Here is a 25,938-nt window from a genome sequence, read left to right on the forward strand (position 1 = left end):
ATTTGGCTTGCTGGAACAACAATTCCGCTTTTCACTATCTCTATTGTGATTTAACATTTGCTGCTGCATTTCTATTTTTATAAAGTTTAGAATAGGAAAAAAAACACCTGCAATCCCATTACCCAGAGATAAACACTATTAATATCTTAGAACATATGTTTCCCCCTTCACCTCTATATTCATCTTTATATTCCTATCTAGAACTATCTACTATAAAAATGCCTTTTGGGGGTAGTACAGTGGGTAGGGCATTTGCCTTGCACATGGCCAACCTGGGTTCAATCCCTGGCATCCCATATGGTCCCTTGTGCATTGCTAGGAGTGCAGAGCTATGAGTAACTACTGAGCACTACCCAGTGTGGTCAGAGTGATTGTACAGTGGTTAGAGCACCTGCTTCGCATGTTGGTGACCCAAGTTTGATCCTTGGACTCCATGTGATCCCCCAGCCTGCCAGGAATGACCTCTGAGTGCAGAGCTAGGAGGAAGTCCTGACCATTGCCAGGTTGGGCCCAAAAACCAAAAGAGAGGGAAAAAAATCCCTTATATATAATATAGTATACAAACCTTTTATCTGGTCGCATATTACCAGTCCTATGTTGAAATGTGAAAGGGGCGGAGGGGGGGTGGTGTCTGTGGGGTCACACCCCGTGAGGCATGAGAGCTCTATGGTACCCAGGACCTCACAGATGTAAGGCACATGCTCCATCCTAGCCACATTCCCAGTCCAATAATTCTGTTTTGGCACAGATGGATTTAAAACTTGTGTTCTGGAAAAGACTCCTGCTTCCATTTTATTAATGAAAGTACTAGCTTCTGTGGATTGAATGCTGCTCGCTGGCACTGCCAACTAGGAGTTTCTACATTTGTTCATTTAAATGGAAATATATATATATATATATATATATATATATACACACACACATATATATATGTGTGTGTGTGTATATATATGTGTGTGTGTGTGTGTGTGATCACTCCTATAGGGTTCAGAGAGCATATGGGGTGCCAGGGATCAAACCCTGTTGGCTGCATGTGAAAGTGCTTTCTTCCTGGTAGGCAGTTTTTTCCATTTTAGCAGAAAGAAGATCTTCCCGGATCCCTGTTCCCCTTGACTGGTTTCTCCCTTTGGCCGGCCAGAGCAATGCATCCAGCTCAGTATAAACCCATGACTGGCCAAGGAGGGAGCAGACACAAATGCCTTAGGACAATCAGATTAAACTGAGTCATCCTGAATCAACACGTGGCCCATGCCTGCAGGATGAGCAGACATTCAGTCGTGCCCGCTGTCCTCTTTGCCCCTTGGGCGCTGATCTCATCCTAAATCTCTCTGGAGGGCGGGCGCTGCGGGCCAGTTGTGAGCGGCATACTCAGGAGCCATGAAACTTTCCTCTAGCAGATCTAGCAGGCCTTGCTCAGTCCCTTTGTACTCTGCCATCGAATGATTTTGACAAGTGGAGGTTTTTGTTTCTTGCTATTTGGGGGAGTGGGATGGGACAGGGCATTACCAAGCAGTGCTCAGGAGATCCTGTTGGCAGTTCTCCTCCACACTGCTTGGGCCCTGCAGTGCTGGGTTACCCAGGCCATCCTGCTGGTCCTGGGGGCAGAGAGGGGTGTCCAGGTCTATGCCTGGAGATACTCAGGGGACCATATGGTTCTGGGAATGGAACCAAGCCAGAGAGGGTTTGTTCCAGGCAGGTAACCACTACACTATCTCAGTCCCATTTTGGAGGTTTCAAAAGTCTAGACTTTTCTGTCTTCCCCCTCCCCCAGTCCCCTCCCAGTTAGCAGCTGTCCCCCCACTTTATGCCCTCTTTCCTGGGAGCAGTCCCTGCATATGAATTTTGGTGGAGAGGGGACAGGGAGGGACAATTTTCATTTTTTTGATGGGGGGGACTGGGCTACATCCAACTGTGCTCAGGGCTTACTCCTGGCTCTGTGCTCAGGGATCACTCCTGGCAGTGCTCTGGGGACCACATGGGGTGCCAGTGATAGAACCCGGGTCAGCCGCGTGCAAGGCAAGTGCCTTATCCACTGTTCTGTCTTTCCAGCCTCAGAGAAGGACACTTTTCCTCAAAAGCAGTGGTCAGCGTGAAGCCTGTGTATTGTCCACTTGACAAAGACTTTGCTTTTTTTTTTTTAAGGGTCAGTCAGTGGGAAGAAGGATAAAGGGTCTTTCAAGTTATTTTTAGGACAGGAGGCAGAGTCACACGGTGGGCAGCAGAGCCTGGGGGTTCTCTACAATGGCACTTTTCAATCCAGTCCTGCTGGCCTTGTCAAAGAGGCTGCTCCCGGCCCCTCCCCTGCTCCAAGCTGACCAGCAGGACCCGTTCATCGAGAGGGGGGGCTTCAGCTCTTCTCCCCAGCTTTCTGCTTCCATTTAAGTGGGGAGGGGCTGGGTGGAGGTGGGGGTTGGCATCTGGATGGTTTATAAAGTCCACTCTGCAAAGAGTGAGCGCTGGTGCATTGTCCTGTCTGCAGTTATTGGAGACAGCCCTCTGAGACCGACTTCCCTTCGGGAACCTCCACATTGTGACACATTCAAAGCCAGCCCTTACTTTGAATCATCCTCTGGTCCCTTAACACCCACTGCTGGCTCCTCTGGTGGTCCACTGAGCAGATGAGCTTGTGTCACCATGTGGAGCCGTTCACAGGCTAGGAACTGAAGGATCAAGAGGAAACTTCTTTTCCCCTAGCACTGGGGACTGAGCCCAGGGCCTCCTATAGAAGTGCCTGGGCTTTACCACTTGAGCTGTTTCCCCATCCGAGGAGGGAGCCTCCATATATATTCTCTTCCCTTGCTTCTGTTCCTCTTACCCATTTGATTACAAAGAAATTTGAGTTGATTACAAAGGCATCTCTCTCTCTCTCTCTCTCTCTCTCTCTCTCTCTTCTCTTTCTCTCTCTTTGTTTTCTTTTGGGGGGCACACACAGTGGTGCTCAGGGGTTTCCTGGCTCTGAGCTCAGAAATTGCTTCTGGTGGTGCTCAAAGACCATATGAGATTCCAAGGATCAAATGTGGATTGGCTGCATGGAAGGCAAATGCCCGATTGTACCTTCTCTCCACTCTCCTCCTCTGTCTCTTGGGCTTGATTCCTAGACCTTTTATTTGTTTGCTGTTGTTTTATTTTTTGTGCCATACCCGGTGGTGCTCAGGGCTTACTCCTGACTCTGTGCTCAGGGATCACTCCTGAAAGGAGGCACAGAGGGACTACATAGGGTGCCAGGGATTGAGCCTGGGTCAGCCGATGCATGCAAGGCAAGCACCCTGTCTGCGTTCTACCTCTCCAGCCCCAGTTTCCTCCAGCTTTTCCTCCTCCTCCTTGGGCGATTCCATCTAACCACCTGCTGGCTTGTTCCATCTCCCACTAAGACACCCCTTGGGAACCCAGGAACTACTTATCTAGCTGCTTTCGAGCATTTTTCCTTGGAAATCCCTGTCCTCACTATACCTAGAGTGACACATAATCTTCGTCCTGGAAACCCAGTTGTCCCAGCCTTCGTGGAGACATCATATTCTCTCTCTCTCTCTCTCTCTCTCTCTCTCTCTCTCTCTCTCTCTCTCTCTCTCTTTCTCTCTCTCTCTCTCCTTTTTGGCTGCTGTCCATCCAACATAATCTAGACGAGTGAGCCTTAGCCTCATTGGCATCGCTAAGTTTAACAAGGACTAAGCTTGAGTCACATCCCACAGAGAGAGATGATTTAATTGCTTCAATTAAATTTTTGGACATCAATATTTTTCCTTGTGGTTAAAAACATTAAAATTTACATCTTAGAGCCTTATTTTCAGGTTAGAGTTCACTGCTGTTACTACAGATGCATTGAAATACAACAGATCTCTAGAACTTTCTCATTTGGCAAAACTCATTTTTTGGTTTTGTTTTTTCTCTTGATTTTATTATTATTATTATTATTAATTAATATTTTTGGTGGCACTGGCTCAAACCCAGGACCTCACCCAGTGAGTCAAATCCCCAACTGACAAAACTTTTTTGTGTTTTTTGTTTTTGTTTCTTTGTTTTAGGGTTACAGGTGCTCAGGACTTTCTCCTGACTCTGTGCTCAGATCACTTCTGGCAGGTTTGGGGAACCACATGAGGTGCCAGTGCAAGGCAAATGCCCTACCTGCTATATCATTATTCCAGTTCCCACAAAACTAACTTTGTACCTACTGAACAGGACTTGTTTTCTGTTTTGTTTTTGTTTTGCTTTTTGGGTCACAACTGGCGATACACAGGGGTCACTCCTGGCTCTGCACTCAGGAATTACCCCTGGTGGTGCTCAGGGAACCCTATGGGATGCTGGGAATTGAACCCGGGTTGGCCGAGTGCAAGGCAAACTCCCTACCCGCTGTGCTATCGCTCCAGCCCCCCACCTCTTCTTAGTCCACTCCACACCCCTGTTTTCTTAATACATATGTAGCATATAATGTTTTTGCCACACCTCACAGTGCTTACTCCTGACTCCTCCCAGAGATCATTCCCAGTGGGCTCAGGGACCATATGGAGTGCTAGAGATTGAGCTTGAGTTGGCCACATGCAAGGCAGGCACCCTGCCCACTGTACTATCTCTCTGGCCCCAGTGTATAATAATAATAATAATAATAATAATAATAATAAAATAGTGTAAGTTGCAAGTGTCTACATGATAGCTTCACTGTCACTGTCATCCCATTGCTCATCAATTTGCTCAAGCGGGCACCAGTAATATCTCCATTGTGAGACTTGTTACTGTTTTTGGCATATTGAATACACCATGGGTAGCTTACCAGGCTCTGCCATGCGGGCGAGATACTCTCGGTAGCTTGCAGGGTTATAAATGATAGCTTATCAACATATATATTGTGAAATTATTATGCTGATAAGACGAGTAGTATTGGGGTCAGGAAAATTGCCCAAAGGGCTGGAGTGCAGGGTCTACATGTGGGAGACGGGGGGGGGGTTGGTCCCTTGGCATTGCCTGGTCCTCTCAGCACTGGGCACCACTGGGAGTGACCCTCTGAGCAATGAATCCTGAATCACCCCTGAGCACCACTAGGTATGCCACCCAAAGAACCAAAGATTAGTAGCATTGTGTGTGGTGTGGACATTGAAAGCCTTCTCTTGAAGGAACTTTGTTATCATTTTTTGAGTTTGAACTACATTTGGCTAAATCAGGGGCAACTCCTTGCTCTGTGCTCAGTAACGACCAACACCCTCCTCACTGCACTATCACTCTGCCCCAGTAAGTAAAATTTGACCTGTTGCGTGCATCTCTTCATTGCTCCCACCTCTCCCTTCTGGCAACTGTCAGGCTGCTCACGGTTTCTCAGTTAAGTCTCTTTTGGATTCCACATCTAAATGAGATCATATGGTATTTGCCTTTCACTGTCTGGCTTACTGCACTTTGCATAAAGTGCTCAAGCTTCGTCCATGCTGTCTCAGTAGGATTTCTTTCTCTCATGGCTGGATCATGATGTTCTATAGACACAGCACGTTTTCTGCTGCATCCACCTCCTGGCTATTGCGAATAATGCAGCAGAATAAGGAGGTGCAGATTTCTTTCTCAGAGAGTGATTTCATTTTCTTTGGATATAAATTTAGAAGTGGGATTGCTAAGCTATGTGGCAGGGGTGATTCAATGACTAATTTTTTTTTTTTGGTTTTTGGGTCACACCTGGCGATGCACAGGGGTTACTCCTGGCTCTGCACTCAGGAATTACTCCTGGCGGTGCTCAGGGGACCATATGGGATGCTGGGATTTGAACCCAGGCTGGCCGCGTGCAAGGCAAATGCCCTACCCGCTGTGCTATCACTCCAGCCCCTCAATGACTAATTTTGTTGTTGTTGTTGTTGTTGTTGTTTTGGAGTCACACCCAGCAGTGCTGGGGTTTATTCCTGGGTCTGAGCTCAGGGATCATTCCTGGTATTGCTCAGGAGAATGTTTAGGGTGCTGGGGATCAGACCCAGATTGGCCATGTGCAAGCCAAGAGCCCTACATGCTGTACTATCTTTCTGGTCCTTTTTCTTTATTTGAAGTTCAGAGATTTTTTTTCTTTTTGGGTCACATCCAGAGATGCACAGGGGTTATTCCTGACTCTGCACTTAGGAATTACCCCTGGTGGTGCTCAGGGGACCATATGGGATGCTGGGAATCGAACCCGGGTCAGGCGCGTGCAAGGCAAACGCCTTACCCGCTGTGCTATCACTCCAGCCCCTAAAGTTCAGAGATTTAACCCAGAGTCTCATGCATGCAAGATAAGTGCCTGTTGCTGAGGTTCCTCCCTGGTCCTATGGTTTGGTTGAATTATAGTTTATCATTTATTCCATATTTTAACCTCCTAGAAGATACATGGTTAGTAAATATTTTCTCCTATTTCATAAGTAGCTTTTTCACTTTGTTGATTGACTGCTGAGTCTTTTAGTTTGATGTAGTTCTATTTATCTATTTTTGCATTTGTGAATTGTACTTTTATTGTCAGATCCAAGAACTCATGGCCAAGTTCAATTATTATGAAGCTTTCCCCCTGCATATCCTTCTAAGATTGTTAGAGCTTTACATCTTAAATTTACATCTGTCACCTATTTTGAGTTAAATTCATTTTTTTTTGAGCTACACCCAACAGTGTTCAGGGCTTACGCCTGGCTATGTGCTCAGGGATCACTCCTGGTGGTGCTTCAGGGACCATATGGGATGCTCAAGGTTGAACTCAGGTCAGCCATAGAAAAGGCAAGCGCCTTACCTGCTGCACTCTCTCTTTGGCCCCTTGAATTAAATTTTATACTTTTTGTAAATGATGCAAGACAGGGCTCTGCTTCATTCTGTGAACATATATGGAGATTTAGTTTTCCCGGAACCTGTTGTTGAAGAGATTCTTCTTTTTTTTTTTTCTTTTTGGGTCACACCCGGCAATGCACAGGGGTCACTCCTGGCTCTGCACTCAGGAATTACTCCTGGTGGTGCTCAGGGGACCATATGGGATGCTGGGAATCGAATCTGGGTCAGCTGCATGCAAGGCAAACACCCTACCCGCTGTGCTATTGCTTCAGCCCTGAAGAGATTCACTGTATCACTGTCATCTTGTTGCTCATTGATTTGCTCGAGCGGGCATCAGTAACATCTCCATTGTGAGACTTGTTACTATTTTTGGCATATTGAATACACCACAGGTAGCTTGCCAGGCTCTGCCATACAGGCAAGATACTCTAGGTAGCTTGCTGGGCTCTCGGAGAGGGACAGAGGAATCGAACTTGGGTCGACTGCATGCAAGGCAAATGCCCTACCCTCTGTGTTATTGCTCTAGTCCGTTTTTTTTTTTTTTTTTTTTTTTTTTTTGCTTTTTGGGTCACACTCGGCGATGCTCAGAGGTTACTCCTGGCTCTGCACTCAGGAATTACCCCTGGCGGTGTTCAGGGGACCATATGGGATGCTGGGAATTGAACCTGAGTCGGCTGCGTGCAAGGCAAATGTCCTACCCGCTGTGCTATCGCGCCAGCCCCTAGTCCATTGTTTTTAATACTATAATAAATTTCCTTTTTGGAGTGTTTCAGAATTAATGCATGACTCATTTTTGCCTGTTGATTTTGTACCTGAAGTTTGCTGTATTTATTAGTTCTCTGTGTGTGTAAAACAAAGAGTGAGAGAGACAAAGAGAGAAAGACCTTCTGAGATTTCTGCAAGTAAGAGCATATCTCTGTAAAAGAGAAGTTTAGTTATTTTCGTTCTATGAATTTTCCCTTTTTCCTGGTTGCTTTGATTGGTACCGTCTTTATAGAAACAGCCAGAGAGTCATCCTTGCCTTGTTCCTGATCTTTGAGTCAAAGCTGTCAGCCTCTTGCTGTTGACATGTTAACTGCGGTCTTTTCCTCTACGGCCTTTAAGATGTTGAGGTTGTTTTTAGTTCTCCTTTGTGGGCATTTTCCCTCTTAAGTGTTGACTAGAATAGTTATGATCATGATCTTCCTGCCTCTTAGGCTCACTTTAAAAGTCTCCGAACCACAGAGAGGGTGGAAGAAGGCAGGGGGATGAGAACCCACCCCATGAGGGCAGAATCTCTCATGGGGAGGAGGCCCCAGGGGGGCCTCCCGGGCCTTTAGAGTGAGAGGGGCTCACTGACTCTTCCCCTCGGGATCCCTGCCTGAGCCCCTCCCTTCGCGTGCATGCTGCATGGTGGGGTCCTGCCCCCAGGGAACTGAGACCAGAATCGCACCTTTCTTCCAGCACCCTGGGAGGAGGGCGAGATCCGTAGGGACCGAGTGGAGCCTCAGACTGTGTCCCTGTCCTGGAGGGAGCCCATCCCTGCGGGGTCGGCGGGGGCCAACGGCACGGAGTACGAGATCCGATACTACGAGAAGGTGAGTGGGGTCTGGAAAGCAGCTGGGGGTGCGTTGTGGGCTGTGTGGCCCCTGGCACCCACTTCCTCTTTTTATGCCCTTTCTGCCAAAGTCTGGACTCCCAAAGCCTCTAACTCCAGGCACCCTCCAGGCTTTCATCCCCCCTCCCCCCCTCATGCCTGTCTCTCCACACCGGCACGGCACACCCCTGCTCTTCCTCTGCCCCCCACATCTCTGCTCTCTGCCACCCCCATCCGCACTGCCCAGCCTTGCTGAGCCTTGCCAGGGGGATTTCTTCTGCTGCGTAGCTGGGTTCTGGATGGCTGAATTTTGCGTGTACAATGAACAGGCAGCAGGCAGGACCCTTCTAAAGAGAAGAATGCAGAGATACAGTCATAATTTCCCCCAGCAAGCTGTCTGCCGGTGGGCTGGGGCGGGGCGGGGCGCACTGACGAGGCGTGATGGGATGCGGGTGTGTGTGTGTGGGGGGCTCCGAGGGGCTGGTAGAAGCTGCCCATCCCGTTCTCCGGAACAGAGCAGGACGGCATCGATTGCCGCAGGTTTACTTCAATCAAAGGATAGTGTATAATTCACAAGGAACAATACAAGATACAGTGCTAGAAGTGCCTTAGATCCTTTTGCTACTTCCGGCTCTGTTGTGGCTCTGTGGCTTGAGTTCAGCCAGGTCAGGGCACTGTTGCCCTTCTTTATCTCTCTCCTCCATTAGCTGTCTGGTCTGCGAGGTGCCTCCCTAGCCAAGGGGTTTCTCACCCAGTGCGGTTCGCACCCCTTCAGGCGAAAGCTTGCCGTGGCTTCCGCCCTTCAGTCTCTCCTCAGGGACTCCAGGATCTTTTTTGACAAATCACAGACTCTCATCCTCGTGCTTCAGCATCAGAAGTCTGAGGGGAGGGGCTGGAGGGATAGCACAGCGGGTAGGGCGTTTGCCTTGCACGCGGCCGACCCTGGTTCAAATCCCAGCATCCCATATGGTCCCCTGAGCACGGCCAGGGGTAATTCCTGAGTGCAGAGCCAGGAGTAACCCCTGTGCATCGCCAGGTGTGACCCAAAAAAGCAAAAAAAAAAAAAAAAAAAAAAAAAGTCTGAGGGGAGCTGGGAGTGGGGCCTGGGAAAGGCTGAGCAGGAGGAATAAACATTCCCAACTCCCTGCTGGGTGGGTGACCTGGCGCCGCTGGCTGAGGCGGAGAATCTCTGTGGAGGAACGCAGGTCCGGGGCGAGATGGTGAGCCTGGTTGTGCTCCCGTGCCCCTCATGCCAGGGACCTTGGCGGGGGGTGGGGGGAGGGGTCGGACCAGGTGGTCTTGCAGATCTGGGAGAGGCACGCGAGGGTGAATGAGGCGTGTGGGAGCTTTCAGCACCAAGGTGGTGGCTGAAGCCAGTGGACCAGCAGGGAGAGGTGAGAGCGGTGAGCGGCCAGCATGGAGCTCTGAAGAGCCTGGATGTTTAGGAGAGAGCCGCAGAGGACTCTGGGAAAGTGTCCATCTGGCAGGGGCTGCTTAGAAGGGTCTCCCTGGATGGACGCCTGGGTATCAGCACGTTGGCAGTCCCACGGCCCAGCCAGGTGGCTACTCCCAGGCCCTTAGGGAGCATGAACGTCCCGGGAACACAGGCCTTTGAGGGAGGAGAGAAGCCAGCACGGATGGATGGAATGCAGCGTCCAGACATACCGCTGCAGCCGCACTGGTTATGCCGACGCCCGTCTGCACTCTGCTCCAGCCTTTCTCCCCACACCACTCAGCTCCCAGCACTCTCCATGGGTTCTTCAAGCACCTGGAAGGGAGATTCAGACCCTTAAGTACCAGGACCAGAGACCTGGGGTCACAGGCTTTGGGGGAGGGCCTGAGGGTGTGGCAGGGGCAGTCCCCGGGATCTGATGGAGAGGGGGTGACGGGAGAGTCCCTCACACACACCTGTGAGGGGGGCAGCATGATGGCCAACAAGAGGTTCGGGGCCCCGGCAGAGCTTGGAAACGAGGGTCTTGCTGAGCCCTCCTCGGGTGACCCTCCGCAGCTGGGCGGAAGACGGGCCTCTGAAAGGCCTGGCATGTGCTTGGCCACCTCTGCCGCCCTGCTGCCCTTCCCACTCATCTAGCCTCTGTGCTCCCGCTCACCCCAGCACTTCCTTAACTGATACACAAGACAAGGAAAAGAAAATAGACCTGCGGGTCTCATCCGGGTAAGCTGGTGGTGGCAACCCGAGGACGAAAGGAAGAGCTCAGAGTGTCCGCGGTCTCACTCACTGGCCGACTCTCCCGCCAGCTTCAGGCCCAGCTCAGCCCCGGGCCTGCCAGGCCTTGACCGCCATCCGCCCCACATGGTCCAGAAGAAGGTTCTAGAACCTTCTCTAAAATTTCCCCAGGGGATCAGAAGTACAGTGGGTAGGGCTCATGCGTGCACACAGGCCCACCTAGGTCCCATCCCCGGCCTCCCATATGGTCCCCTGAACCCGCCAGGAGTGATTCCTGAGAGCAGAGCTGGGAGCAACCCCTGAGCACTGCCAGGTGTGGCCCAAAAACCAAAAAAGAAAAAAAACAAGCGAAGTTCGGCCCTGCGCAGAGTGGGGCTGCCTCTCCCGTGATGCTGGAGGTCAGGGTCTGGGAGCAGTCCGTGTTCTTCCACCCCCCCCCCACCCCATCCCCTCCTCATTCCTTCTCCCCACCCTCCCCTCTGGAGTGTGGGTTCAGGCCTCACCCCGTGGTCCCTCCGCAGGGCCAGAGTGAGCAGACTTACTCCACGGTGAAGACGGGGGCGCCTGCGGTCACCGTCACCAACCTGAAGCCGGCCACCCGCTACGTCTTTCACATCCGGGCGGCTTCCCCGGGGCCCTCCTGGGAGACGCAGAGCTTCAACCCCAGCATTGAAGTGCAGACCCCGGGGGAGGGTAAGCAACGTGTGGGAGGGACAAAGGGAGCGGGGCCTGGGCTGGCAGGGGCTGGGGGGGTGGGGGGTGGCGTGCCCTGAAGAGTGTCTGAAAGAGCGTGAAAGAGCGTGTCGCAGCTGGACCAGGAGTGGGTTTGGGGCCACCCGCTGCTGCCTCCTCTCTGATGTGAGTCGGGCAGGAGCTCTCCTGGAGGAGCTCAAAGAGAGGCTTCACCCAGCCCTGCCCCCGCCCCCAGGCCCTTGGGCTGCTCGCTCAGAGCTCCAGTCTCCCGAGGCCGTATTGTTCTGACCACTAAACTCTGGTTCCTGTCCTGTGGCTTTCCGGCCCGAGATGGGCCCCAAAGTGGACCTCGTGCAGTTTCCCACCAGGCCTGAGAATGAGGCAGCTCTCCTGAAGGTCCGGGACACACAGGGGATGGCCCCACAATAACCCAACAAAGAAAATGAGAATTGCACTGTCCCCGTGCGTGGATGGTGTGGGATGTGAATCAGTTCCCGATCAAGCTATTATTCAGACCAAACAGAACCCTGAACAGGAGCGCTCCTGATCCTAAAATGGCTTTTTCTTCTCGGCCTGCCGTCCCCTCCTCCTCTTCATCCCCCCATCCCTCCAGCTCCCCTGCACTTTGCTGCAGAGCCTTTAGCTCTTCCGTTTGGGGCTCTGCCTGCTGCTAACCCAGCCCTCGGGGTCTCACCTCTATCCGCCCCGGCAGCTCGGGGAAAGTCTTTTCATGGACAAAGGCTGCCCGCCCTAAGAGGCATTCTGGCACCAGCTGTCAAGTTAATAATTCTTTCCAACCCGCTCCACGAGTCTAATCCAAGATAGGAAGCGCTCCGAGCCGGAGGGGAGGCGAAGCTAAGATGTTGAGGGAGTGGATTCTGGGAAGGAGGGCTGTGCTTCTTGCTTGAATGCCCGTCGGCGCCAGGCCTCAGCGGCTGGTGCTGGCGAGGCGAGATTAGAGCACTTTCCCGAAGATGGGCTGGGAAGGCCTTTTGGACGGAAATGCATCTGAATAAAGGCTCCTGGGTTTGACTAGACTGAGGGGTGGGGGCTGCTGATTGCAAGGGCGGAGGGGGGGCCTTCACTGGGGGCTGCTCTGTGGAACGCTCCACTCCCCTGCCTCCCTGGAGGTGGCTTGGTTGAGGGGGAGTGATGGGCACTTTTCCCAGTGAGCCCTCAGCCGAAATGGGATGAGAAAGGGCCGGGCTTCACCCCTGTGTCAGTGACCTGCTGCTGAAGGCTGGGCTTCACCCCTGTATCAGTGACCTGCCACTGAGGGCCTGGCCTCACCCCTGTATCAGTGACCTGCTGCTGAGGGCCTGACCTCACCCCTGCATCAGTGACCTGCTGCTGAGGGCCTGACCTCACCCCTGCATCAGTGACCTGCTGCTGATGGCCTGGCCTCACCCCTGCATCAGTGACCTGCTGCTGAGGGCCTGGCCTCACCCCTGCATCAGTGACCTGCTGCTGAGGGCCAGGATTCACCCCTGTATCAGTGACCTGCTGCTGAGGGCCTGGCCTCACCCCTGCATCAGTGACCTGCTGCTGAGGGCCTGGCCTCACCCCTGCATCAGTGACCTGCTGCTGAGGGCCTGGCCTCACCCCTGCATCAGTGACCTGCTGCTGAGGGCCAGGATTCACCCCTGTATCAGTGACCTGCCACTGAGGGCCAGGATTCACTCATCATAATGTAGCTGCCTAAAACAGGAAGTATTAGTTGGGGTCAGGTCTCTGGGGGTCAGAAATGTGGGTGCCTTTAGGTAGGCACTCAGGATCTCTTAGATCCTGCAGTTGTGCAGTCTTTGGGGTGATGGTTCTTTCAAGGGGGAAGAGGGGGACTCGGCCTCCCGGCAGGGCTCTCAGGAGCAGAGGGCTTGCAGTACTTGCCTTCAGGGCTTCTCCTTAGGGCAATTCTGAATCCAGCGACTAGATGCTTTCAGGGTGCTTTCTCTTTACAAGAGAAAGTGCAGTCTCTGGAACTGAATTTTGGAAGTCAACCCCGCTCCCGGCGTGTTCTGCCCATTATGTGGTAGTGGGATCCCAGATGGGAATGTTTCAGGAGGTGGGGAACTCAGAAGCGCCATCTTGGGGTCGTACCACAGCACCTGGTGCTTACCCTCCCTCCCTCCCATCCTTCCTTCTGGATATCCTTGACCTCCCGACAGTTTGATGTGAAGGCCTGAAGGCGTGCTGCCACTCAGGCCTGCTCGCTAGATGGTACTTAGAGGCCTCCAGAGCCACACCCAACCGCATGCAAGGCACCTCTGCAGCCTTCCTTCCTTCCTTCCTTCCTTCCTTCCTTCCTTCCTTCCTTCCTTCCTTCCTTCCTTCCTTCCTTCCTTCTTCCTTCCTTCCTTCTTCCTTCCTTCCTTCCTTCCTTCCTTCCTTCCATCCTTCCTTCCTTCCTTCCTTCCTTCCTTCCTTCCTTCCTTGCTTGCTTTCTCTCTTAATTTCCTTTTCTTCTTTCTTTCTTTCATTCTTTCCTTCTTTCTTTCTCTCTCTCTTTCTTCTCTTTCTTTCTTCTCTTTCTTTCTTTCTCTCTTCTTTCTTCCTTTTTTCTCTCTTTCTCTCCCTTCCTTCCTTTCTTGCTTTCTTTCTCTCCCTTTCTCTCTTCCTTTCTCTCCTTCATTCCTTCCTTCCTTCCTTCCTTCCTTCCTTCCTTCCTTCCTTCCTTCCTTCCTTCCTTCCTTCCTTCATTCCTTCCTTCCCTCCCCCCCTTCCTCCCTCCCTCCCTCCCTCCCTCCCTCCCTCCTCCCTCCCTTCCTCCCTCCCTTCCTTCCTTCCTTCCTTCCTTCCTTCCTTCCTTCCTTCCTTCCTTCCTTCCTTCCTTCCTTCCTTTCTTCCTTCCTTCCTTGCTTTCTCTCTTTATTTCCTTTCTTTTTTCTTTATTTCTTTCCTTCCTTCCTTCTTCTTCTTTCTTTCTTTCTTTCTTTCTTTCTTTCTTTCTTCTCTTTTCTTTCTTTCTTTCTTTCTTTCTCTCTTTCTTTCTTCCTTTTTTCTCTTTCTCTCCCTTCCTTCCTTTCTTGCTTTCTTTCTCTCCCTTTCTCTCTTCCTTTCTCTCCTTCATTCCTTCCTTCCTTCCTTCCTTCCTTCCTTCCTTCCTTCCTTCATTCCTTCCTTCCCTCTCCCCCTTCCTTCCTCCCTCCCTCCCTCCCTCCCTCCCTCCCTCCCTTCCTCCCTCCCTTCCTTCCTTCCCTTCCTTCCTTCCTTCCTTCCTTCCTTCCTTCCTTCCTTCCTTCCTTCCTTCCTTCCTTTCTTCCTTCCTTCCTTGCTTTCTCTCTTTATTTCCTTTTCTTTTTTCTTTATTTCTTTCCTTCCTTCTTTCTTTCTTCTTCTTTCTTTCTTTCTTCTTTCTTTCTTTCTTTCTTTCTTTCTTTCTTTCTTTCTTTCTTTCTTTCTTTTCTTTCTTTCTTTCTTTCTTCTCTTTTCTGATCTTTATTTTGTTCCGGATATTTTGTTTTGTTTTTGTTTTTGTTTTGGGGGCCACCCCTCCAGCCACCCCTCCAGCGTGCCAGGAACCGAACCCAGGTTGGCCGCATGCAGTCAAGTACCCTACTCACTGTACTAGCGCTTTAGCCCCCAGAGGTGTATTTTCTTTTTTCTAATCTCAGATTCAATTTTCAGGGCTGCTCAGTAATTTTCCTTTCTAAATAATATCCCAAATTTACCTTCTTTCACCCATCTCTCTTCCATTCTCTTTCTTTAGTCCACACCGGCTATGCTCATGGCTTATTCCTGGCCTGTGTTCATGTAACACTCCTGGTGGGCCTCAGAGGACCATGGGGGGCGCCAGGGAGCCAACCTGCATCGACCACATGCAAGACGAGCACCTTACCCACTGTCCTAGCTCTCTGGCCCTTCCACTCCCACTGCCTTGCCAGCCTTGCCAGCACTCACTCTTCTCTCAGCAGACCTCTACCCACCACTCCCCGGCTCCCTGTTCTCTCAGGATATTCTCTTTTGTTTTGTTTTTGTTTGGGGGCATACCCAGTGGTGCACAGGACTTATTCCTGACTCTGAGCTCAGGGATCAGCATGGAAATGGCTTGTTGTGCTCCCTTGACTGGAAGATACTTATGGATGAAGAGAGGCAAGTTACGGAGCTGGAGCTCAGGAAAGGGAGAGGGTGGGCCATGGTTAGGGGAGAAAGCAGCACCTGGTAAGGCTCAGGTAACCATAGAGGGTGCCGGGGTCCCAACCCTGGTTGGCTACGTCACGGCAAGTGTTCTACCCATTGGACTGTCGCTCAGGCCCCCAAATTAATACTCTTGATTTAGCATTTAGGATCATCCAGGCTTTGCTTTCTCCCATACTCCTGGCTGCATCCCTTCCCCTTCCCCCTGCTCCTTGCCTCTACCTCCATAAGTGTCTTCCAGACACAGGGGGCAACATGCCATCTTCAGACCCCACATGTGCATCTGTAGCCCCATCAGCTCTTTCAACCCTCCAGGCCCAATGCTGAGGGTTCCTCATCTGTGACCCTGCCTTGCTGGCTTTAGGGAAGTAACATACTTCTGCTTTGCCTGCTCACTTATGTTTCCTCTTATTCTACGCCTGAGAGCTTTGTTTCTGTCTTCTCCACTAGTGTTTTCATTTCTCCCTTCATCCCTGTCTTCCAGTACCAGTGTCAGCCTGGCACATTGGATGGATGAAAGGATGGATGGATAGATGAGTGGATGGGTGCGTGGGTGGATGGATGAGCAGGTGGGAGGATGGATAGGTGGGTGGTTGGATCAGATGGATGAATAAATAGGTGAGTGGGAGGATGGATGAGTGGATGGATGGGTAGGAGGATAGATGAATGGGTGGATGGGTGAATGGATGAATGGATGGGTGGGAGGATGGATGGATGCATGCATGAATGCCTGGGTGCATGGATGCGTGGATAGTGGGGGCTGGAAGCCTAAGATCCTCTAGATCCCTCCCTTGGGGTAATAGTTCAAAGCAGAGACTTTTGGAATCTGGGTTTTCCACTCATTTTATTTTACATTTTTATTTATTTTTTATTTATGAGCCTTACCTGGCTGTGTTCAGTGCTTACTCCTGGCGCTGTGCTCAGGGATTACCCCTGGGGTTCAGGGGACCATATGGGGTGCTGGGGATCAAACCCAAGTTAGATCAAACTTGGGATCAAACCCAAGTGCTTTACCTGATGTATTATCTCTCCAGCCCCTCCCACTAATTTTTTATCACTGTAAATAGCTCTGCTTAACATCATTTTCCTCTGCTATGTATCGGAGACTCAAACCCCGTCCTGGATGAGGGTAACAGGCTGATTTAGATGAGGCCCTGGTGTGGTTTCTTCAGGAATGGCGTGTTCATGAGTTAGTTCTCACTGGAGACTGGGCCTGAGGGGCTGGGGCTGGAGGCCGTTTCCCTTCCAGAGCTGCCGTAACTCTGTCATTACTTATCACAGAGGCAAAATGAGAGGTTTACGTGCTGGTCTGCACTCTCTCTCTCTCCCTCTCTCAATCTCTCTCCCTCTCTCAATCTCTCTCCCTCCCTCTCTCAATCTCTCTCCCTCTCTCTCTCCCTCCCTCTCTCAATCTCTCTCTCCCTCCCTCTTTCCTCTGTCTCCCTCTCTCTCCCTCCCTCCCTCCCTCCCTCCCTCTTTCTCTCCTCTCTGTCTCTCCCTCTCTCCCTCTCTCAATCTCTCTCTCCCTCTCTCCCTCCCTCTCTTAATCTCTCTTCCCCTCTCTCTCTCCCTCTCTCAATCTTTCTCCCTCTCTCTCCCTCCCTCCCTCTTTCTCTCTTCTCTCTGTCTCTCTCCCTCTGTCTCTCTCTCCCTCTCTCTTTCTCTCTCCCTCCCTCTCTGTCTCTGTCTGTTTGTCTCTCTCTCTTTTCTCCCCCTCGCCCACCCCCCAGGCTGCAGTGGAGGCTGCCTGCCCTGGGAGAGGGGAGATCTCCGAGGGCTGGTGGTCTGCGCTGGTCCCTGTGCTCCCGGAAGGCGGGGCCCGGTGCTCTGGCGCCCCGGGAATCCTGCCATGCGGCAGCGCAGGTCTCTGAGCCTGCTCCTGTGCCAGCCTCAGTCTCTGGGATTTTCCTCGCAGCTGCCTCGGCCTCCAGGGACCAGAGTCCCGCAGTCGTGGTCACTGTGGTCACCATCTCTGCCCTTCTTGTCCTGGGCTCGGTGATGAGTGTGCTGGCCATCTGGAGGAGGTAAGTGTTTGGTCCCCAGCTGGCTGGCCCCCAGTAGCACGCGTCCCCTGGCACACTGACCCGGGCTCCCTGGCCCCCACACCTGCCTTAATTTGCACAGGCATCTGAACACGTGCCAGCACACGGCCCCAAGATCCCGCGCCCGAGCGAGAGCCCCTCCCCCACCGCGCCTCTGCCGCAGCAGCTCTGCAGCTGGCTCAGCGGCTCTGGGATGAAGGGATTGAGCTCCTTCACTCATTAAATGTCAGAAGGCATCACTGAGGCTGCGATGCTGCTCCTCCGCTCCCCTGTGATTAGCATTCTCCGGAGGCACTCAGCCGGCCTCTGGTCCCTGGCCCCGAGGGAGCCGGAAGCGTCTGAACACCGGCGCCCCAGGAAAGGCAGAGAGGGGCTGTCAGAGTGAGGGAGGGGGACCCTTAGGCTGGAAAGCCTCCACCCTCCAACCCACCAGCACGAAAGAGCCGGCAGAGAGAGGAGGGGGAGAAGAAGGGAGCTACGGACTGGATTCTGGCTCCGAGGGGATTGCTGCTCGGTAGCCCCGGTGGAAGCCTCTCAGCATCTATTTCCCTCTCAAGCCGCCCCCTCCTGCCCCCGGGCTGCCCTGGAGACTAGCAGTCGCTCCCCTGGCGGGTGGGCACCGGGCTGGGGCTGAGATCAGCAGTCCTGAGCCTGGAGTCTGCTTGCAGAGCCGGTGGGGGAGCAGAGGAGGGAACCGGTCTGGCCTGGAGCCACCTGCCGGCACGCAGCCTCCCGAAACTGCCAGAGGCTGGACAACGAGCATTCATTTTGCACTGACTGTTTGCTTAAAACGACTAGGGTGAGGCAGGAAGGCGGGGAGAGAGCCATCCTTCAAGGGATGGAGCACATGTCTGGCATGTGTGGGGGGGGGGGAGTCCTGGGTTCGAGAAATAGCAGCATAGGGTCTGAGCACTGCCAGGAGTGGTCCCCAAACACCCCCGACTCTCTCCCTTCACCCCATCCCCCATCTCCCCAGAACATGCTCCCGGAGCTTTTGGCCTCGTCTCCTTTGGGACTCAGGAGGTAGAGAGAGAAGCAGGGGGACGGGAGCAGGGAGCCCTGCAAGCCTGTACAGTAAAGGAACCACTGCCCTGGGGGGTCTGGAGATGTGAGTGCCTCCGGACCTGCCTCGCATCTGCCACACTGGGATGGGGAAATGAGCACATGAGTACAGAAGGGTGCAGGGGGGCCGGCTGGAGCCTTTTATCTCCTCTCCAGGTCTCACAGCCACTTCCCCGCCAGCTCATCCTGCAGCACCCTTCTTCCCACTGGAGGCGGTTCCATGCAGGCTGCTCAATCCCCCGTAACCACAGCGCCTTGCTGCCACAGTGCCCCCTACTCTCCGGGGCTTCCCTCAGTCACAGTGATGTGCTACGGGGCTTTACTGGTCACTGGATGGCAGCCCCACCTCTTGGTCTTCCTTCCTTCCTTCCTTCCTTCCTTCCTTCCTTCCTTCCTTCCTTCCTTCCTTCCTTCCTTCCTTCCTTCCTTCCTTCCTTCTTCCCTTCCTCCCTTCCTTCCTTCCTTCCTTCCTTCCTTCCCTCCTTCCTTCCTTCCTTCCTTCCTTCCTTCCTTCCTTCCTTTTTTTTCCCTCCTGTCTTTCTGTCTTCCTCCTCTTCCTCCTGTCCCTCCTCCTACTTCCTTTTTGGGCAAACCCAGTGATTCTTAGGGCTTACTCCTGACTCTGTACTCAGAGCTCACTCAGAGGACCATATGGGATGCTGGGTATTGAACCCAGGTCAGTCACGTGCAAAACAAGCATCTTACCTGCTTTACTATTTCTGCAGGCCCCATCTATCAGTTCCTTTTTTTTTTTTTTTTGAGCCACACCTAGAAATATTCAGGGTTTACTCCTGGCTCTATACTCAGGAGTTACTCCTGGTGATACTGGGGGCGGGGGGCGGCATATGAGATACTGGGGATCAAACCCAGGTCGGTTGTATGCAGGCAAACAATCTACCTGCAAGGCAAATAATCTACCTACTGTACTATTATTTGATGCTCTTAATCCCAATTTTTTTCTTTTGGGGGCGGGGAATGGAGGCATTACACCTGCTGGTGCTTAGAGGACCAGAGGTGCTGGGATTGAACCAATTGAGACTGGGCAGATACCTCAGAAGGCTGGAGTGCACCCTTTGTGTGCCAGAGGCCAGGTGGAGGGCAGGAAGCGGCTCTTATTGGCCCTGGACCCTCTCTGCCCATCTGTATGGTCCTGCCTGCATTGCCCTTCTTTGCCTGGGTCTGTGAGCGGGACTGTAATTCACTCCCATATTTCTTCCACACTAGACTGAGGTTGCCCGACCTTTGGGTGCAGAGTCAGAGGTGTGGGTTTGGAGCCCCTAGTTGCAAGTATGTTCATTATGTCCCCAGGTGAAAATAACTGGGAGCGCTAATGGGTTGAGGTTGTGTTCTGTGGAAGGAGCTTTTAACTCTGCAGGGCTAGAAGGTCCCTCCCCTGCGGCATAGAACATGTCCCCCCACCCCCCCAAGAAACTGGCAGGTGGGTGTGCCCTAAGGGCAGGGCTGGGCAGCATGGCTCAGAAAGCAACTGTTCCTCCCCTAGGCCCTGCAGCTACGGTAAAGGAGGCCGGGATGCCCACGATGAGGAGGAGCTGTATTTCCACTGTGAGTGGTCTGCGCCTGGTGCGGGCAGGGGCTGGCACCATCCCATTTGGCCTCTTGCTTATCCCCCGTCACTGAAGCCCTTTCTTCAGCTTATATCTCTCTTCCTCTGCTTTGCCAGTCAAAGTCCCCACACGCCGCACATTCCTGGACCCCCTGAGCTGTGGCGACCCGCTGCAGGCAGTTCATCTCTTTGCCAAGGAGCTGGATGCGAAGAGCGTCACTCTGGAGAAGAGCCTGGGCTCAGGCAAGGCGGGCGTTTCAAGGCCCCGCCCACTAGAGGCCACGCCCCACTAGAGGCCACGCCCAAGCCCCGCCTTCTTCGGGAAGCCCCGCCCCCACGCCAAACTCGCCCTGCCCACCAGATTCCTGGGAAGATGGTCAAGGGTCCCTCGCCCCTCCCGGATCCACTCTCCTGTCCCATTCTCCCTTTGCCCACGCGCTAAGCAGTCTCTCTGCAGGCTCTTTCAGGGCTGCTCTCTGCAGACCGACCCCGACAGGAGATTAGCTCCAGGCCTCCGTGGGCCGGTGCGCAGGGGCCCTTGTAAGCTCAGGGACCAGATAGGTATATCCGAGTTTCAGTCGGGGCCAGGCCAGGTGCGCATCCCCCTTAGTATGTCATTGTAAGATGGGCATGGTCTTGCCGCGCCTGGGCCCAAGGCCTGACCCCGGTGGGTGTGTGCAGGTACGGTTCTTCCTGCCGCCTCTGCTGGGCCCTTTCCCAGAAGACAGATGCTGTCCCCTGAAGGAAGAAGGACTGTCTGCCTTTGCTCCCTGTCACCTCCGCTTCCCAGCTGCGTGTTGCATCTTGCCTTTGATGCTTTGAGCCTCCTGCAGCGGCCAGCAGGGAGGGCTCCTCCTCCCACAGAGAAGAGAACTGAGGCCAAGCCAGGGAAAGGGGGGAGCAGCCCGTGCCATGCAGCTGGCCCTCGCTTGGCTAGGATTTGGCCCCCGACTGTGGTGGAGGAGGCCTGAAATCCGGAAGCTGCTCTCCCCGTGGCCAGGGAGGTGGAACTGCTTGTGTGTGTGTGTCTGAGCTGCGGTGTCCCCACAGGGCGGTTTGGGGAGCTGTGCAGTGGCTGCCTGCAGCTGCCTGGCCGCCAGGAGCTTCCCGTGGCCGTGCACACACTGAGGGACGGCAGTTCAGATGCACAGAGGCTCAGCTTCCTGGCCGAGGCCCTGACGCTGGGCCAGTTTGACCACAGCCACGTGGTGCGATTGGAGGGGGTCGTCACCCGAGGTACCCCACAGGGCTGTGCAGACGTGGGGGCCGGGCTGGGGGTAGTGGTGAGGGTGGGGTGTGTGTGTGTGTGTGTGTGTGTGTGTGTGTGTGTGTGTGTGCGTGCGTGCGCGCGCTGTTGTGCACCTTTGCTCCCTGACCCCAGCTGTCCAGCTTGAGCTTTCTTCCCTGAGTGACCTGGGGAAAACCTCTAGGCGGGACTGGCTTTGACCTTGGCTGCTCTGGCTTAGCTAAGGTCCTGGAGTCAGGCCTGAATCCACCTGACCATGCCGCCTCCTCGGTTCTGTGGCCAGAGGACTGGGGCTGGGCCAGTCAGTGGGGGCAGGACGCAGACTTTCTGGGCCTTGGCTCCAGTGTGGCCCCAGCTGGGGTCCAGCTGCAGGGACCCTGTGGGGACAGGCATCTGAACTGTGTTCTCTGTCCCCGGGCACAGGGAGCACCTTGATGATCGTCACTGAGTACATGAGCCACGGAGCCCTGGATGGCTTCCTCAGGGTGAGCGGCGGGGCCCTGGGGGGCTGACGACCATGTGACTCTTGGTTCCTCGCTTTCCTCTTTGGCGGGGCTTGGAATTGGCTTCCCTCTCCTCAAAGGAGCCCCCTGGCCAGCCCAGCCCTGTGGGCCCTGGTGTATGCAGAAGCCTAAAAGCCTAGAGGGACTCTGCCCCTCCCCCCCACCCCCACCCACCCCCTGTCATAGCACCAGAGTCCCTCTGTGCAGCCCTGGCCTCTGTCCTCTTTGTCCAGCGCCACGAGGGCCAGTTGGTGGCCACACAGCTGCTGGGTCTGCTTCCCGGGCTGGCATCCGCCATGAAGTACCTGTCGGAGATGGGCTATGTGCATAGGGGCCTGGCAGCCCGGCGCGTGCTACTGGGCGGTGGCCTCGTCTGCAAGATCTCGGGCTTCGGGCGTGGTCCCCGTGACCGGGCCGAGGCTGTCTACACCACCATGGTGAGGTTCTGTTTCCCACGGGTGACCCCTCGCCACATGGCCTCCCCTTCCCTCTGTCCCGAGTCAATGCCAGTGTGGCCTGGCCTTGTAGCGTGTGGGCCTTGCCCAGGTGCAACCCCCGGGAGGGGGCGGCTGGGGCTGGATCAGGTGCTGGGTGTGACCTGCCCACGGCTGCCCTCAGAGTGGCCGGAGCCCGGCGCTGTGGGCTGCCCCCGAGACGCTGCAGTTCGGCCACTTCAGCTCAGCCAGTGACGTGTGGAGCTTCGGCGTGGTCATGTGGGAGGTGATGGCCTCTGGGGAGCGGCCCTACTGGGACATGTCTGGCCAAGACGTGAGTACCCAGTGTCCCCAGCGACCTGCCTTCTGAGCCCTGCACTCTGCCCTTGGTGCAGCCCCTTCCCTAGGCCCCGCTCACTGTTTACGTGTGTATGTGTATGTTTTATGTGTGTGTGTGAGTTGGGGTGGGGGGGGGCTAAAGCTTCCTATTGGCCCCCTGTGGCTAGGTGATCAAGGCTGTGGAGGATGGCTTCCGGCTGCCACCCCCCAGGAATTGCCCCGCCCCCCTGCACCGCCTGATGCTTGACTGCTGGCAGAAGGACCCAGGTGAGCGGCCCAGGTTCTCTCAGATCCACAGCATCCTGAGCAAGATGGTGCAGGACCCAGATCCCCCGAAAGGGGCCGCGACCTCCTGTCCCAGGTACAGCTGATAACTCCCTGTCCCAGGTACATGCCCTTCTATGCCCATGAAAGACCTCCCTGTATGTCTCCAGCAAATGCCCCTTCACCCTCTCTTGCCCTGGCCAGGGGTGATGGTCCTCCCAGAGGGAGCTAAAGCCCTGCCTGCATCAGGCACCCCCAGCCCAAGCCTGGGGGCCTGAATGGGCTCAGGTGTCCCCTCTCATGACTACGGACTGAGTGGGTGACACAGTCCTACCCAAGGTGGCCCAAAGGCACAGAGTTGGTGCTGTCAATGTCTATAGTCAACTCTGAGTCATCTTCCAGACAGTCCCCCATGCCCTCAGTCCCTCTATTTTTTGGAGGGGGGGGTGGCTGGAGTGATAGTACAGTGGGTAGGGCGTTTGCCTTGCACACAGCTGACCCAGGTTCGATTCCCAGCATCTCATATGGTCCCCTGAGCACTGCCAGGAGTAATTCCTGAGTGCATGAGCCAGGAGTAACCCCTGAGCATCGCCGGGTGTGACCCAAAAAGCAAAAAACAAAACAAAACAAAATAGAAAGAAAGATGGAGGGGGACACACCCAGCTGTGCTCAGAGCTTACTCCTGGCTCTGCATTCAGGGGTCACTCCTGGCGGGTTTGGGGAACCATATGGGATGCTGGGGGTCCACCTGGGTTGGCTGTGTGCAAGGCAAGCTCCCTAGCCGCTGTGCCCTTGCTCCGGCCACTCAGAGTCCCTTCTCCTGGCTCTGCTGCACCCCCCTCTCCTCTCTGTGAGGAGACCCCCTCTCCCGGCTGCCTTCCCCCACACTGGGCTCCCACCTGCCTTTCCTCCGGGGGCCGGGCCTGGGCGGGGCCCTGCTGCCCACAGACCCCCGCTCTCTGCCCGCAGGCCCCCCACCCCGCTGGCCGACCGTGCCTTCTCCACCTTCCCCTCCTTCGGCTCTGTGGGCGCGTGGTTGGAGGCCCTGGACTTGGGCCGCTACAAGGACAGCTTCGCAGCTGCTGGCCACGGGAGCCTGGAGGCCGTGGCCGCCATGACAGCCCAGTGAGTGGGGTCCCGCCCTGGGCGCCCTCCCCTGCCCTGACAGCACGGGCGCCCCCTCGGGCCTGACCAGCCCTTCTCCTCAGGGACCTGCTCAGCCTGGGCATCTCGTCGGCGGAGCACCGGGAGGCGCTTCTCAGCGGGATCAGCGCCCTGCAGACGCGCGTGCTCCAGCTGCAGGGCCAGGGGGTGCAGGTGTGACGGCGCCCCCCCCCCCGGGCCCAGCCGCCTAGCATCCCGCAGCAGTGCTCCGCCCGCCCGCTGGCCCGCCCCGTGGGGGCGGCCTCTCGTCCTCCGATTGGCGCTAGCTTGGGTCCCCTTTCCCCGTTTCACTGCCTCCGCCTCCATCTGCCCAATCTGAGCACCCTGGTGGACCCTGTGCCCCTCGGGGCCCCCCTGGGTGAGGATCCCCAACACCCAGCGGGAGGGCAGGCCTCAGAGTCGGTGGGGGCACTCTACTACCTGGTCTGGGCGCTCTGAGCTGCTGTCCCCCCAGGGCCCGTGGGCGCGGGTGTGACCACAGCTGCCTGCGCCCACCCTGCTCAGGTCAGGGCAAGGGTCGGCGGTGCCTGGTGCTGGCTTGGGCTGAGCTGGGCCTGAACTCTGGTTCCGAGGTGCAGGCTGCCAAGAGGCTGCTGTGGCTCAGGGCGCGGGGTGAGGTCCTGTGTGGTCCTCGCGGTGCACTCCTGTGTGCCCCATGCCCCTTTGGGGTTCCTTTTATGGATTCTGGCCACTGGGAAGACAGAGGGGAGGCTCTCTCTCTCTCTCTCTCTCTCTCTCTCTCTCTCTCTCTCTCTCTCTCTCTCTCTCTCTCTCTCTCTCTCTCTCAGGACTCGGGCCTGCTGGTAGCCTTGGGCGTGGTGATGGGGCGCGCGAGGTGGGTCTCCCCTCCTGTACAGATGGGGAGAGCCGAGACAGTAGGAATCAGGGCCAGGGTCAGAGGTGGGACAGTGTCCAGCGTCCACTCGCCAGTGTAGGGGAGGAGGGGGGGCCTGGGGGGTCTTTTCTGGGGTGCCCACCTTCCAAGGTCACCGGGGCTTGCTCTAGAGGCGGCCCTGTCAGATCCTCATGCTCTCCGTGGAGTGCCTCCTCCCTTTGTCTAGAGCGTCCACCTCTTCCGGAGCTCTGGTGGAGGCCTGTGCTCAGAGCTGACTGCAGAGTTCCTTATCCAGAAGGGCTCCCTGGCGGCGGCGGCGGCCATGTCAGGCCAGGGTTCCGGTGGGAGAGCAGCTCTGTGGGCTGGGCTGCCTGTGTGCCCCTGACCTGGGCCCCTGGGTGAGCTGTGTGTGGGTCAGCTGGGAAGGAGGAGACTAGGAAGGATGACTAGTAGCCCCCAGAGACCCAGAAGGTGGGACAGAGGGGGCGCCCAGGAGACACTCCGAGGGCCCCTTTCCACACGCCCAGGGCCCGGGGGACCCCGGGGACCATGGCTGGAGGGCAGATGCCCTTGTCTGATTGTGTGAACAATGGGTGCCTAGCAAGGCCTCTTGGCCGAGACTGCTGCGTCAGCTGCCCGGAGCCGGGGGTCTGCTCACCTTTGGGGGGCCCCTGTGGTGGGGGACAGTGCCTCACAGCAGTGCCTTGGCCTGCGAGCGGTTGCCCTGCTCTCCCCGGGGGCCCCGGGCGCCCTTCTCCTGGTCTGGGCCTTGGGGAGACCATGATTACTCCCACACCTGCTGGCCTGCAGGGGCTCCCAGGCCCCCATTCCTTTCTCGGGATGCCCGGGAAGGACCCAGCACGGGCCCCGTGTTCTGTCTTGGCTGGGCGGCTCTGCCTGTGCTCTGCAGGGACCAGCCCCCTCTGCGCCCCCCACCACAGCTGCCGCCACAGGGCCCACTGTGTGGCCAGCACTTCGGTGTCCAGGGTAGACCCCCGCTCGCCCGAGGAGCGGGGCGTCCGGGCCTCAGCCCTGCACAGGTGCTCGTGCGCCCCTGCAGAGTATTTTTATACACGACTCTCCAGGGCGTCTCTGGTGCCTGGGCTCTGGATGCAGATGGAAATAAAGGCTTGTCGAGACTCGG

At 55.2% G+C, this 25,938-nt stretch overlaps 1 protein-coding gene across 3 annotated transcripts in view; it reads left to right on the forward strand.

Annotated features, from left to right (window-relative positions):
* EPHA10 (EPH receptor A10) overlaps positions 1 to 25,938 on the forward strand; it is a 43,356-nt gene extending 17,418 nt beyond the window's left edge. For all 3 annotated transcript variants that reach the window (XM_055140280.1, XM_055140279.1, XM_004614318.2), the window contains 12 exons: positions 8,197 to 8,330; positions 11,036 to 11,207; positions 17,257 to 17,365; positions 19,947 to 20,008; positions 20,127 to 20,252; positions 21,060 to 21,245; positions 21,679 to 21,740; positions 21,992 to 22,195; positions 22,377 to 22,526; positions 22,699 to 22,892; positions 23,765 to 23,920; positions 24,004 to 25,938. In XM_055140280.1, coding sequence (XP_054996255.1) covers positions 8,197 to 8,330; positions 11,036 to 11,207; positions 17,257 to 17,365; positions 19,947 to 20,008; positions 20,127 to 20,252; positions 21,060 to 21,245; positions 21,679 to 21,740; positions 21,992 to 22,195; positions 22,377 to 22,526; positions 22,699 to 22,892; positions 23,765 to 23,920; positions 24,004 to 24,118 — 1,670 coding nt within the window. In that variant the 3' untranslated portion in view covers positions 24,119 to 25,938. The remainder of the gene's footprint in view (positions 1 to 8,196; positions 8,331 to 11,035; positions 11,208 to 17,256; positions 17,366 to 19,946; positions 20,009 to 20,126; positions 20,253 to 21,059; positions 21,246 to 21,678; positions 21,741 to 21,991; positions 22,196 to 22,376; positions 22,527 to 22,698; positions 22,893 to 23,764; positions 23,921 to 24,003) is intronic.

The sequence above is a fragment of the Sorex araneus genome, chromosome 5 (assembly GCF_027595985.1).
Source record: "Sorex araneus isolate mSorAra2 chromosome 5, mSorAra2.pri, whole genome shotgun sequence".
In the NCBI taxonomy this organism is placed as follows: domain Eukaryota; kingdom Metazoa; phylum Chordata; class Mammalia; order Eulipotyphla; family Soricidae; genus Sorex; species Sorex araneus.